At 45.3% G+C, this 15586-nt stretch overlaps 1 protein-coding gene across 1 annotated transcript in view; it reads right to left on the bottom strand.

The window, feature by feature from the left end:
* ALK (anaplastic lymphoma receptor tyrosine kinase) overlaps nucleotides 1-15586 on the bottom strand; it is a 607969-nt gene that overhangs the window by 71474 nt on the left and 520909 nt on the right. Inside the window, exons 10-11 of the mRNA XM_019527591.1 lie at nucleotides 11912-12006; nucleotides 9102-9245 (exon numbers count right to left, since the gene is read on the bottom strand). Of these exons, the coding sequence (XP_019383136.1) occupies nucleotides 9102-9245; nucleotides 11912-12006 (239 nt within the window). The remainder of the gene's footprint in view (nucleotides 1-9101; nucleotides 9246-11911; nucleotides 12007-15586) is intronic.

Below are 15586 nucleotides of genomic sequence, written 5' to 3'. Positions count from 1 at the left end.
TGGAGGGAGCCCATACACATTGCCATGGATTTTTCACCCATGTTCACCTTTACTTTTTGCTTTCCAAAGAAAAGCAAGCACGGGGACAAGATGGTATAAAAGATTTATGCCTACAGAGATGGAGGCCAATGATCCACAACTCATCCCCAAACACCTTTCATCACGGCTCAGGTTACTACTCTTGTTGAGTGGAGGGCTGTTCGTCCACTGAGTTAACTATGGTTAATATAGAAATACAATTCTGTAGACATCTTTATTACATTATGCCAACAGTTCAGTTAGTATAATTGCATGCGAAGAGCCAACAAATGTAATTTTCTTGTACTTAATACTTGCTCCTTGTTTCCTTTCAGCTCCTTCATCTGATTAACTAACATGACTCAGGGTTCTTCCGAGAAAGACCCACCTAGTCCGCTAAACAGGATTTCCTCTGCTGCAAAATAAAAAAAGCCCCCCTGAACATCAGATATTGTGGAAAAGACAGAAGCTAAAGGAAGAAGAGAATTCAGTCCACAGCAGAAAACTATACGTTGGCATTAGCCCAGTGATGAAAATTGGTTTTCAAAGTGACTGATGGGCATAAAAATCAATGTGAGACCTGGGGATGGGGGGAAATGGGGAGGGGTTAACTTCTACTTGTTTTAAGGCTCATTCAGAGCATCTGACAAAGTACGTTGTTGCCTACAGAAGCTCATGCCTTTCTGAACTAGTTGGTTTCTGTGGGCATCTTTACATGTGGTCTGAGATGGGACAGGGGGGTACTTTAATTAGAGTGGCTCTCAGGAGCCTCTCTAATTAAAGTGCCTGCAGTGTCTCATGTATTCAGCATCCTGCACTTTAAAATGGCAGTGGGGGTGCTTTAACTAAAGCTTGCTTGATGACCTTTAGTTAAAGCACCCTGGCCACCATTTTGAAGCGCAGGGATGCTGAATACACATGATGCCAAGGCTGCTAGAGCATGCTAATTAGCCCGCTCCAGCAGACTCAACTAATTATTAGCATGCATTGGAGCAGGTGTTGAACACATATAGGTATAGGTGCCCTGTGGTTCCACGTTGCCCCACCTTCTGCTTGACTTCAGAGTAACATGGCTAACCATCTCTGTACTTGTTTAATGGTATGCCACTGGTGTCCATGTATCCTGGAATTTATAATCTGTGATTTGGACTGGAGGAGACTATTCAGAAGAAGCTGTTTAACTGAAATCAGGGTTTAGCCCAGTGATTCTCAACCAAGATGTTGTGGGATGCAAACACCTTCACATGATTCACAAGATAAATCTAGAGATTCCAAATACAAATCCATGGTATCAAACATTCTGACCTGTCTTTCTGAGTTCTCAGAAACAAACACATTGCTCTGCTATTTTTCCATGGTCAAAAAAAAGAGTGAGAGGTCAGAGCTGGCAGTTTCTAAGTGGTTCCTTGAGCCTAAACAGGTTGAGAATCACTGGTTTAGCCAGTAGACAAATCTCTTGTATAGACATTTTTATTTTGATTATAGATCAGCTAAAGTATCAATTTTCAAAATAATCCAAAATAAATCTGATTCATGCCAAAATTAGTATCCACACAGCTTTTTGCATGGGTTTAATTAAATCAGTTTTTAAACACCATCATTTACATTTCTGCAACTTCCTCATACAGACAGTTCTCTGTTAGTACCATTCATTCTTCCTACAGTTTTCCTCTTACACATTGCCAAATTCTTGTTTAAAGGCTCCCAGACAAGTGTTGTTTCTCAATTAAAATGAACAGCATTTATACTGCAGCGCAACTAATCCATGTTCCAATGATCCAGTGCTTTGTCTCTCTGAAGTGTCCTATTTTTGTATTTAATCTGACAACGCTGCATGGTAGGTTCAAGTCCCCCTTTTGTGCAATGTCAAGCACACAGTCCACACACAACAAATAATAATGACTATGAGAGGCAGGGTAGCATTTGCATCATGGGCCAGCAAGGCATAGGCTAAATTGCAGGGGGAGGTATCAGTGCAGACAACAGCTATGGTCTTAATGAAGTAGCTTCTGGGTCTATGACTCCTCCATCCCAGGGGGCTGAAGTGTTGATTTGCTGTGCACTGGCTTGAGAATAGGGAGGTTGATGCTGATGGTAAATACTGTTTTTGCTGAAATTAGCTTCACTGACCATGCATGTTATAGGCCAGAGTTACTTTGGATTTACTCTTGTGCAACTAACAGTGATGCCTTTAAGACAGAGCTTTCTTCTTTGTCTGCTAGTTTGGCTGAGAAATTGGAGGCTGAAGTTATATTAACCTGCTGTCTTGCCAGCTGCCACTGCCCCCGATTCCCATTTGAGCACTGATGTGATGTATTTGGCAATAAGAAAAGTGGCTGAGGGGACACGAGAGGGTGTCTGCACCCTGAAACATTAACCCCCTGGCTGCTGTCTGTGCTCAGAGCAGCAGCATCTACCGTATGGAGAGTCAGGGGAGGAGGATGGGAGATTCCTGTCCACACTCCCTGAGGCCTGAACCTCAGCCCCACTGTTGTGATCATTATGTTTGTTAAGTGGCCATGTTCGCCAATCAGAAAAGTTATACAAAGTTATGTAATGGTTGCTAGGCAGACTATAGTTGCCTCTCTGCCATGAGTGTAAAAGATAGACAGCAACTAGAACTTTCTACAAGGCGGGATCCAGCGTCAGTTAGTCAGTGCCATGGGCCTATCGAAAGGTGCCTCACACAATCGCATCACCGCATGTCACCCAAGCTATAAAAGGAGCCCCCGCCTGATCGTCAAGGTCCCTTCTGCGTCCAACGGACTTGGAACGACTCACGGCAGATTATTACGGACATGGCTCGGCCTTTGGAGTAGCTAACTGAAGGAGGACGTAGAGACCCGCCTGATCCCGGCGACCTGAAACCCCTGAGACAACTCACCAGCCAGATCCATCGGTCTCACGCACCATTAGGGCGTGTAAGGCGTGGTGAGTGAGTTTAAGCTGCTGTGCAGCTACGTTAACAGATATCAATAAAGATCACCAAGCCTGTTCACTGTCCTCCCGACTCCTCGTGATCTGTGGTAAGACCGACCAAGAAAAGATCCTGTCACACCCACTACCTCCATTCTTGGGTTTACCTGCCTCCTTTCTTGCTCCTGCCCCTAGTTAGCATCCAGGGCTTGTGCCTCACTCCTTTACTCCTAGTTATGCTATTGAGGATCCAAGGAGTAGCTCATGAAATGGACCAAATCTGACAGGATATGTATTAGGGCTGTGCGAAATTTCGGCAGCTGTTTTGTTTTGGAGGTGTTTCAGCCATTTCGGTGCCTGAAACACTGAATACAAAATGAAACAGAAGACTCTGAAACATCTCAGAAATTAAATGAAACCATCCAAAACATTTTGTAAATGTTTCAGATGTTTGGAGGTGCCCCTGGGAAGAGTACAGCACAGCTCTGCAGCCCTCCTTTTAAAGTGCTGGGAGGCTGGGGCCGGACAGGACAGACATGGAGGCTTCTCCTGCGGCTCCCCCCACCAGAGCAGAGGCAGGCACAGCTGGAGGAGCCATGGGAGAAGCCCCCACGTGTGCTGTCTGAGAGATGACTGCTCCAGCAGTCACCCAGAGCCTGGCACTGCTCAGCCCCAGAGGCCCCAGCTCCCAGACAGCATGCAGAATCCTTTGGAGCCATGCCGCACCCATGCGATGTGACAGCCGCCATGTGGGTGGCAAGACGGGGGGGTGATCCCTGCTGGTCCCTCCCCCTACCCCATACTGCACAGGGGGGCTCTGCCATGATTGCCCAGAGGCCCTGATCACTGCTACTGCAGCCGGTGAGTGCAGAGCTTTTAAAAACAAACAAATAGGAAGAAAAAAAAAAGCCCCGCATTCACTAGCTGCAGCAGTGGTGATTGGGGCTTCTGGGCGCTCATGGCATTACCCCCCAGTGTAGTGCGCAGCAGTGGGGATTGCCTCCCCCGCCTGGCACTTGTGCGGTACCTGCCCCATGGTGCATGTGCAGCGTGGCTCGGCAGGGCACTGAACACTGTCTAGGAGCTGGGGCTACTGGGGCTGAGTGGTGTTGGGCTCCAGCTGACAGGTGGAGCCGCCCGAGCTCCCAGACAGTGTGCTGAGCTGTGCTGTACCCATGCCATGGGGCAGCTGCCGCGTGGGTGCTAGGCGGGGGCGCGGGGTGATCCCTGCTGCCTTTCGCTGCATGGGGGGGCTCTGCCTTGAGCCCTCAGAGGCTCCACTCACTGCTGCTGTAGCCAGTGAGTGCGGGGCATTTTTTTTTTAAAGTGCTGGGGGCTGGGGATGGGTGGGGGATGGACCTGGGTAGGGCAGCCATAGGGGCTTCTCCTGTGGGTTCCTCTGCTGGGGCAGAGGCAGGCACATCCAGAGGAGCTGTGGGAGAACCTGCAGGCATCCGGCTCTGTCTGCCTCTCCCTTGCTGATTCAAATCTCCGAATAAGTGCTGAAACACGGAAACAGATTCGGCCAAATTGAAACAGAACAGTGATGCGAAACACCAAAATGAATCACTGTCCTCTGAAACAAAACATAGCCATTTTGTACAGCCCTAATCTGTTATGAACCTGGCTGTCCCAGAATCCATGGCCACGACAGCCAAATCACAGGTCTTAATCAACTGACTAACTCCATTAGCCAGTAGCAATATCTTTGTGATGGACTAACCCCCTAGATCAGGGGTTAGCAACATTTTTGGGCAAAGTGCCAAAAACGCTTGAAACTTCAACTTGTAAGATGCTGGCATGCCAGGGCCAAACAGTGGGAGAGCCACAAGGGGCCCAATCCTTGTTATGGCAGCGCAGCCCCGGTCCCTTACCTGAGGAGTGCCTGCCAAGCAAAAGAAAGTGACATCACATCATTCAAGAGGGATGTAGACAACCTCAAGAGGGTTCAGAGGGGGGCCACTCATATGGTTAGGAGCCAGCAGGCAAAGTCCTACGAGGAGAGATTGAGGGCCCTGGATCTCTTCAGCCTCTGCAAGAGAAGGCTGAGAAGTGATCTTGTGGCCACCTACAAATTCATTGGGTGGGGTGGGAGAGGGAGCAAGGAATAGGAGATGCTCTTTTCACTGGGCACCCCTTAGAGTAACTAGGAACAATGGCCACAAGCTGATGGAGAAAAGATTTAGGTTAGATATCAGAAAGAACTTCTTTATGGTAAAGGTTACCAGAATCTGGAATGGGCTTCCAAGGGAGGTGGTGTTCTCCCCTACCTTGGGGGTCTTTGAAAGGAGGCTAGATATGCACCTGGCTGGGGTTGTCTTACCCCAGCGTTCTTTCCTGTCCAGTGCAGAGAGTCAGACTTGATGATCTACTGAGGTCCCTTATGACCCAAACATCTATGAATCTGTGTGTGCCGGGGGTTGCCTACCCCTGCCCTAGAGGGAGATGGAATGCATGTAGTCAGTATACTACATGTGTCAGTGGGCTGTTGGCATGGACAATTTCTCACACCTTCAATTTTTTAATAATTTTTTTTACAGTGCTGCTACCATCACACCCTTGCCAACCCAATATGTTTGAGGCATTGGAAGGTTCCAGCCATTATAAGCAGGAGCCATGTTGAAGTGGTGATTCACTGTGCACTGGCTTGAGAATGGATAACGAGGTAGATACTGATGGTTAATATTACTTTTGCTGAAAGCAGCTTTCCTGACTATGAACGCTGTAGACTAGAGTTACTCTCGATTTACTTTTGTGTAAATGAGAGCGATACCTTTAAGATAGAGCTTTTTTCTTTGTTGAATAGTTTGGTTCAGAGGTTTGGGGCTGAAGTTATATCATCCTGTTGTCTCACCAGCTGCAGAAACATAGGTCTTTGTTTTAATATGATTTGTTAAGAAGGAAATATTACAGTCCGCGATCCATCAAGCAAGCCAAAGATCACATTAACTGTAATTACTTTTGGCTGGGCTTATATTGATCAGTGCCCTCTTTGGGACTCCAGGGTGGTGCTGATGCTGCTGGTTCACTTGCACAATGGTAAATATGCTCTCATCAAGTTAACAGCCCTGACAAGCTAAGCCTGAGGTTTCTTAAATGCATTATTGCAATGCAGGTAGTAATATGATTAAAGCTGGGTGAAATGTAAAGGTCAGAGACCTAGTTCATTGGTAGAACTCTAGGCAACAGATGCCTGCACGTTTCTGCAGAGCAATGGCTCAGTGACACAAGGAACTGATGAATTCAACAACTTATTGCATCTCAGGGAACCTTTGGAATAAATTATTCCTATGGAGCCCTTAAAGGAAGCAGTAGCAGCTCTCCTTTACTGCAACCTCTGGAGAGGCACGCAGCAGTGCTGTTATCAGTCCTCCCCTCTCAGCTCTGGGGCAGCTCTTCTCAGTAGCACAAAGAAGCAAAAATTGCTCTTCTTTTGAATCCAGAAAGTATTTTAAGTCTTAAAAGTTGGAGGACATTTTAAAATGAGCCAGGGATAGTGATGACTTGACAAGGGCAGGAACTAGGAACTGAATGACTTAAGTGACTTGTTCACTTAACACCCTTTCAGAGGCTCAAAAAAGCACAAAAAACTCCCTTCCCTTTACTTATTATTTTTTGTTTCCAGGCACATGTAGAAAATGTAAGATGCAAGAAAAGCAAGAGAAAAACTTATTCTCAGAGTATCTGCAGTCCAGTCAGCTGGATTTAATGACATTCTCCTGCAGAAGCCTCTTATCACTTTTTCCAGTCTAAATTCAAGAAGTTAAACCAGCTTTGGATCCAGACCTAGGTCACTTATTCAAACTGAACCCTCTCTCTAGCTTGCTCTGCTCCACCTACTTTCACACGTCTCCCCCACCTGGCTGCCTAGTAGGCCTGCTTGAACAGGAGGGCTGGAAAGTGCTGTGTGCAATATTTAAGCTCATGGCCTAACAGTTGGAGATGCAGATTATTCACAGTTCATTCACACACCACATGGCATAAGGCAGAAAATCTGCCTCTGGCCCATCTGCACCCTATTGCCTGTCTCAAGTGTCTATGATTAGAACCAAGCACAGAAGAGACAAGTAGTGAGCATGTTTCCTGAGGGGTTCCATTTGAGTTTCCCATTTCTTTCCTCTAGGACTCAATCTGCTCATTGCCTGGCTTTCCCCCTGAGCTTCCTGTATGCTACCACAACAAGGTAATAGACAGGGAGGGACAGATTGTGCAGGCAAATCTTCAACTTATCCCAAAATAGAGGTATAGGCAAACCTTTAGAAAGGGAAGGGCTTATGTTACCTTGGAAAACTTTGCTCTTCATGACTTGGCCGATGTCAAACAGGAAATCTGTGACAGAACTAGATCCTGACATCTGATCCTTCCCATCCTGGTTCAGAGCTTTAAGGCCAAGACCATCCTTTGTTTTTACATCTGCCCGATGTGCAATGTTCATTATGGAGAATAGCAACAATACCTTCTGATACCATCTAGAGCTAAGCCTACACTGCAGCCTGCTATGTAATGCAGAGAGCTAGCTTTAACAAGAGGTCCATGCAGGTTTATTTACCCTGCTTCTTCATAGATGGCCCAAGCTGAGTTCAGTGCTGCATTGGCTAGACTGCTTCTGGTGCCTGAGTGAGCTCAAGCTGAAGTTAGCTTTGGTATCTTTACACAACACTATAGTCTGCAGCACAGACATATCCCAAGATTGATTTTCAGCAGCTTTCTGAAGGGAAGAAGGAGGTGATGTGAACAAATTCCAGGGCTTGTTAACATGGTTTATGAGTCACATACCATCTATGGCCTTGTTTTTACATAAACTGCCATGGGAGGGGGGTTTGGCAGCAAAGGGGTTGTTATTTCACATTGACAGATAAATAACTTGCTGTTAATCACTCTAATTTCCTGTCAGGAACATCAGCTATCCACATAACAGATGATGGAGGCTGAGGCAAGCAAATCCCTGAGAGATAGGGAAGTGTCTCTCCCATGCTCTCAGAATCTCCCCTGCTGGGTCCTAGGCAGTGCAGATTCATAGGAGACAAAAAGCTGTGCATGGCAGAGTGGAAGAGTAGATTACAGCAAGAAGTCTGGTGAGATTGGGACTGGAGGGGAGAGAAACTAGGAGTGGCTAGGCATGGAAACTAGGGCTGGGAACTTGAGGGTGATGTGAGACTGAGACTGTGGGCCAGGAAGGAGATAAGGAATTTGTTGCATAAGGACACTTGGATGAGGAGAAGGTGAGGGAGATGGAGGATACTGAAAAGTAGTTGACTGAGGGAGGAAGGACACTGAGACTGAACAAGCAGCTAGGTGGAAGGGAGGGGTAGAACCTGCTGAACCAGAAGCCTGCATCTAGGATCTGATGTGAAGGGAAACGAGCAGTGGGAGATGGGCAGATCTTACAGAAAACTGGGATCGGGGGGTTAGCTAGGACTGGCTGGGCAAGGAACCTGTGACTGGATTTTAAACTGGTCTGAGCTGATGACATCCTTAAAGTAGTTTAATGACATTCAACTCATGGCAAAACAAAGTGAAAATGGTAGTTGGTACACATTTAAATAAATTAGGCAGATGTGATATTAGATTGGACTAAGCTATGAGTAGTAAGAGGTAGTTACCCATGCTAGTCTGACCTTAGCAGAAGGCAGGGCACAGTGGCACCTTAGGGACTAACTCATTTAAATGGTATGAGCTTTCATAGGCAACAGCCTATTTCATCAGATGTTTATTTGGGCAGAAGGTGTATCCAAATGAAGTAGCTGTCATCTACAAAAGCTCATGCCTCTGAATGAGTTAATCTCTCAGGTGTCACACTGCCCTGCTGCTGCTCAAGTAAACCAGTGATGATCTTTCTTAGATACTTTACTTGGAGTTTGTTTTATTTCCCCCAGCACTCAAGAAAACAAACCTTTTGCCCTTATGAGTAATTGCTTTCCTTTGCTTGCAGAAGAATCCCTCCCGGTTCTTTTGTTTTCCAGCTTGTAATCCACATTAAAGTTGTGTTTAACAATGTAACAGGACTTAATCTCCTCAGATTGGTTTAGTTTGCTACAGGTTTATGAAAGGCTTAGTAAAATTTAATTGTCAACAAGCTCTGCTGCATTTCATTGTGCTGAACTGAAGCCTGCAGGACGGAGAAAGCCAAGCATTCAGGAATGACACGCCGCCAGACAATTCCCTACCTGCGGGGCCAGAGGTGGGAGGAGCGCCGAACGAGAGGTTCTCCAGGATCTTGTGCTCCAGTCCAATCTTTTTCTGGCCACCTCTACTGGTGAGCAGATTGCTTGAGTCTGGAGGGGTATCTTGAGGTGTCTTCTCTCCATTGACTGGAAGACAAAAAGCCGCGGTCTCATTTATGACTGTGCAGGGGCAGTGGGTGGTTCAAAGAAGAGAGGTAAATAACAGCTGGTGGTTGTGCTGTCTGGGCCAAGACTCTGCCCATGGCAGGATTAGAGGGAAAGACAGCCTGCCATTCCACTGCTGCTATGGGAATGGAAACAAATGAGGGGAAAAAGAGGAGGGAGAAGGGACGCTAAACCTAACAGCACAGCCAACAAAGATAATAAGGAGAAATACAGAATGTATAGAAATACTAACAGTGTCTCGATCTAACACTTAGGTTTATCTGGTAAAGTGCTGTAAAATAACTTTTACTTACAGGATAGTGACTCTTTTTTATTTTATTTTTTTAAGAAGAAGATGGAGGTAAGATCCCCTTATACTGGCGCATATATGAGGCTGCAAACCTGACTAGAATTGCAGGTGGAGCTGACGAGATGCATAGGGCCAGATTTCTTGCTGGTGTAAACTGACATAACTCCACTGAAGCCAGTGGGGCTCTATTGATTTCCACTGGATGGGAAACTACCCTAGAGGTCCTACATCTGCCCAAATGCAGTGCATGGAACTAATGGAGATTTAAGTGGATGCAGCATCACCAACAAAATGAACGAGAGCAGTCTAGTTCTGGGGAGAGAGCAACAGATGAGCAAAATGGCAAATGAGGCAGAAAGTAAATGAGAATTTAACTTTTTTTTCAATTTTAATAACCTACAATGGCACCATCCCAAGCATATATGGGAGCAGATCCTTGACAGATGTAAAATACTAGTATCAATGGAGCAAGACTCATTTATATGGCCTGAGGCTCTGATTCATAATTTTTAGCTTGAACGTGCTTTTTAAAACAGTATCTGAATGCAGTCAGTCAACCAAGTGCTTAGTTCCTGCACTGTATATGTGAAACAATACTCAGTTATTTTACACCCTCCTCCCCCAATTGTTTCAAGCTTCTACTTTATGGTCACAAAATATAAGGGAAAAGGACCTACATGGGACTGGGAGACACTGTACTGGGGTTTCTGTTTGATTTCTCTTGCAAGTTTTCTATGCAGTTCATTAGAGTAAGAGGAGCCTGCATTACAACTGTTTGCTACATAAGAGTTTTGCAGTGTGTAAATGATTACCCATCTTTTATCTTCGTATGAGTGTCCCTGTACAGCACATAGTGAGATCATTTGACCCATTTACAAATTACATTTCTAGTTATCTTGGTTTACCTCTTTCCCTGGCCAACAGTCCAAATTTTATTCACGTTGGGCACAGACAGACACGGATCAAAAAATAAAAACAGCACTTTACCAGAAGAGGAATCACATCAGTTTGATCCAACTTGCCCAATGTCTGTATAGCATGTGCGCTTCAGTGGGTTTTTTTGGCACTTCTATCTAATAGCTGATTCAAAAAGCCCTGCTGAAGCACATGAGCTATACTGATGCTGGGTGAGCTGGGTCAAACTGATGTGATTCCTCTTCTGGGCATGAGCTGTGCTCAGTGCAGGGGTACACTGAGCTGAAAATAAAGTACTGTTTTGTTTTGTTTTTTCCACGTCTGTAAACAGCCATAATTAACTGTCACAGATAACAAGTCATCTCCTGTGGAACATTATGCAGCCACAAACCGGCTTCTGAGCCATGTTGCATAGCAGGTGATGCTATCCTTCGAGTAGTCGGTTGACACTCCTCCACAATGTGTCTCAAGGCAATGCCAGAGTCTTACTCCATTTCCTAGACCACCCCAGTGATACAATATGTAGTGAGTGAGACTATTTAAGCTACACATAAATAGGATTTCAGAGATTTAACCTTAGCCACACTCTACATGTTATGGGCATTGTGCAATCAACTGGTTAATTGTGCAATTACCTTAAAACCAGCTACATGTGCGAAGGAGCTATCACGTGGTAAAAAGCTCCAGCCAGCTATAAAGTTAGACCTCAAAAATGTATACTAACTTGATAGCTGGTTGCTACTGAGCTTTAATTTGCATGTGTAGCAGGGTCTCCCTTGTGGCTGTGAGCCTCATCAACTGACAGGGCTCCCAGCCACAGGGGTGCACCATGCCTAGTGTGAAACCTCTCAGCCCTGGGGATTGTGGCTGCCATGATCCCCAAGGCTCAGGGGTATGTGAAACCTCCAGACCACATGGGGCTCTCAGTCCCAGTTGCACTGCCCATGCAACTGGGATTAAGAGTCCCTGCAACTGATGGGGCTCCTGGTCCTGGCTGCCCCTCATATCAACTGTGGAACTCTTGGCCTCAGCTGCATGCGATGGAAAGCCAAGACCCAAAGCCCCATCCGTTGAAGGGCTCTAGGCCCTGGCTGCTCCTGGCCCCTGCAGCTGGGAGCCCCCTCAGCAAATGGGGCTGTCAACCATGGGGCCCTGCTTCTTGCCAGTGCAGAGGAAGCCCAGGATTGGGATCCCTCGTACACCAGCAATAAGGTGTGATCCCACAATCGTACCTCCTGCCATGCACGTGTGGCATGGCAGGAGGTGTGTTTGTGTGGCTCATGCATTAGATCCGATTTGCACTTTTACCTGCATGTATAGAGGGGACCTTACACTTCTGGGAAGATTTAGAGAAGACTGCAGTGCCCACCTCTGTCCAAACCTCACATCTCATTGATAAAAAGTTGACCTCAGGTGTACTCACTTGTTAGATAACAGTCCAGGCTAAGAGAAACATTGTCAAAAGCAATAATGGCATCAGATTCTTCCTCCCATGAAGTGATGATCTGAAACCAAAACCTGTACAGATTAAAAAAAAAAAAGAAAATAAATGATTAAGATCAACTAAGTGTACTGGCCTCCTGACTGTCAACAAATAAAAGAGCTTTAAAAATGGGAATGTTTTACAAGAAAAACCAATGTCACAGCAATGGAAAAATATTGAACCCTTCCTGGCAACTTTATCTGGGCACAATGGTGAAAGGGACTGTAGCTATACTGAAATAGATACAAAAGTAAGTGTGCCTTATTCTCTTTCTACACAAGAAGAGTCTGAGCACAACGTGAGCATCTTGCCAAAGGTCAAACAGCAAGTTAAAGGCAGAACCACAAAGAGGAACCAGATCTTCTGATGCCCAAAGCAACTTTTGCAAAAGTACTGATGTGGCTTCAGAGCCTGTATCTCCTTTTCAGAAATGGAATCATGATGGAAATCAGTGGGACATAAGCTCCTAAATGACTCAGGTGCTTTTGCAAATTTCACCCTCAATCTGCTGCTGTCACCACTGGACGACACATTCATCCCCTGGGGAAAAACAGAATCCATAACAACCTGCAGGTAAATGACAGAAGTCTGTGCCACTTTATGGAAACTGCAGAACTTTTTATTTTATTGCAAAGAGGCTGGGGACAGGTTCACAGTAAATCACTTCCATGTTCCTGGCTGGCCTTAGGAAGGGAACTATACCACTGGCTTGTTGCTAGAAGGAAAGATCACTGCAGATTCATGTTCAATGCTTTTTTGAAGTCAATGGATATAGCAAAAATAATTTATAATGAGTATTTCCAGTCGTACCATAAATAGTTTATGTAATAATTTAGGGTGCTCATGGGCTTCAACTAGCCTTACAGTCCTAGCTTCACAAGCTCATCTACTCTCTGAAGTCATAATCCTTTCTGTAGCACGTCAGGATGATTTCTAAGAGCAACTGACCCTGGTGCCAAATTTAGATACGAGTCTCAGGGGTGTTATCAAGGCCATAGAAATATTGGCCTTTGGGTGGGGGCCAAGCAGCAAACGAACATGAAATTGTTTAAAAAAAAAAACACAGGAAAAATCTTGAACTACATTTTCTATGGCATTCTGACTCGCTACCCCAACATAGGTTAAAATCACCTAGGAGCTACTCTAACTTGTGCCAGGAGTCTACGATTGTTGCTGTCTCTTTTAGACCTGAGCACTTAGCTAAAATTTGGGGCCCTGTGGGTGTTTTCATCTTAGTGGAGAAATTGCTGATGGGGACAGGTTTTTTCAAAAACTGTCTGGTTTTAAAAAGCATAGAAAGTCCAATTTCTCTAACATGAGTAAGTAACAAACAGCTGGAGACAGTTTCTTTGCTTGCTGTCTTCAAGTCCCTTTATAGCCAACACTCAGCCCAAAGGCATCCTCTGAAGTCCACGCTAAGAACATAGGACTGGAAGGGGCCTCCTAGGCCACTGAGCCCAGTTTCTTGCATTCACAGGCAGTCATTAACACAAGGAAGGACTCTCCTTAATCACCACTTCAACCCTCCACCCACAACTGCAACAAATCATGTCCACAACACCAAAACCATCCTGGACCAGTGCTTCTGTGGCTGTGTTTGGTGCTTCTTTGCTGCCTTCTATTTCTGCCTCTTTTTCAGACATGGGAACCTTTAGGAAACCCTCCACTCAGTTGTGCCTTGCTTGCATATGCCTTTGTATTGGGCAGTGATGGGTCACTGTGTTTTGTGTGGAAACTGTTATTGTTTCACCTAGCAGAAGGAAGCTTAAATGTTTCCCCACTTTTATCCAAAATGAAGGGCGGTTTTAACACAAAGCAGTTTCAACAAAGTTCAACCCAGCCATGACATTCATCTCAGCTTTGCCCACTGTCCTAATGGTAACCAAAATGGTGACACTACACAACCTGTTCTTTGACAGGGAAGAAAAGTAATAATTTAACAAATAATCAAGTGTTTCATTTGCAATTTACCAGTATGTATTTACTTAACATGCCAGAATTTTTTCACAGCTTCAACCTGAGGCAATTATATTCCCATCCTAATTCGTTTAGTGCTCTGCTCCCTGTACAATTTCCTCTATAACCTGTCATGCAATCATTTTGAATGGAGCAGAAATTTTTCTTTGAGGAACTTGGACTTTTCCTGTACTGAGCCACCATCTTTTGAAGTCCTGTATGTTCCTGTGTCACTTTTGTCCCTTTTCCATAAACACTGGCATTCTGTCCAGTATGAAAGGAGTTTTAACACATGGGTAGGTGAAATAGGGAACATCAGAAAAAAGTTTCTTTTATGTCTGAAAATGCTAAGTTACACTCAGTGGACTACTGAAATATCTTTCTTCTCTAATCCAATCTCTGCAATGGCTTTATAGCCCCGCAGCAAACTCATAAAAAAAGCCATGGTAGCAGAAGCAAAGTCCTACAAAACTCTGCACCTCCGTGGCCGCATCTACAACTGGTATTACTGTGCAGTAGTGTCCCCGCATGGTTTTTTTCTGAAGCTACTGTGCAGTATCAATGAGTTACTGCACAGTAGCTTATTACTACTGTGCAGCAGTGGCACATCACATTTAGTGCCCCCCAACACTACTGCACCGTAGCAATGAACTACAGTGAAGTAGTTCATTGCTACTGTGCAGTAGCATATTGTGTAGTACAAAGATAGGAGTAGGGTCTAGTCACTTCTGTTCAGCTTCACTTTTCTTTTGGCCATCAACTGTGTGCACAAGGTAAATTATACTCTCCTTGAAACAATCCTGTTTCATAGAATTATAGAAAATGAGGGTTGGAAGGGACCTCAGGAGGTCATTTAGTCCAACACCCTGCTCAAAGTAGGACCATCCTCAACTAGATCATCCCAGCCAGGGCTTGAAAACCTCCAAGGATGGAGTTCGACTACCTCTCTAGGTAACTGTTCCAGTGCTTCACCACCCTCCTAGTGAGAGAGTTTTTCCTAATATCTGACCTAAACTTCCCTTGCTGCAACTTGAGACCATTGCTCCTTGTTCTGTCATCTGTCACCACTGAGAGCAGTCCAGCTCCATCCTCTTTTGAACCCTACTTCAGGTAGTTGAAGGCTGCCATCAAATCCCCTCTCAGTCTTCTCTTCTCCAGACTAAATAAGACCAGTTCCCTGAGCCTCTCCTCATAAGTTATGTCCCCACCAGCCCCTGAAACATTTTTGTTGCCTTCTGCTGGATTCTCTCCAACTTGTCCATATCCTTTCCAGGGCCTGTCATTTGGCAGCTTCTGAAGAAAGCCTCATCTACCACATCCTCCTGGTCTTATGGCCTATAGCAGACGCTCACCACAACCTCACCCTTGTTGCTTTCCCCTCTAACCTTAACCTAGAGACTTTCAACAAGCCTATCTATCCCCAGTTTCATACTGGAGCTCTGAGCAATTGTATGGCTCTTTTATGTACAGTGCAACTCCTCCTCTTCTCCTCTGCCTGTCCTTCCTGAACATATTGTACCCAACCATGACAATGCTACAGTCATGTGAGTTATCCCACCAAAGCTCTGTTATTCCAATCACGTCATAGTTCCTTGACTGTGTGAGAACATCTCTTGGGTTTTTGATTTGGGGCTAATCCTGGGGGAAGGGGAAGAGAGG

Source organism: Gavialis gangeticus, unplaced genomic scaffold, assembly GCF_001723915.1.
Source record: "Gavialis gangeticus isolate Ggan-Ray unplaced genomic scaffold, GavGan_comp1, whole genome shotgun sequence".
NCBI lineage: Eukaryota > Metazoa > Chordata > Crocodylia > Gavialidae > Gavialis > Gavialis gangeticus.
This window is presented reverse-complemented; position numbering and strand designations above follow the sequence as displayed.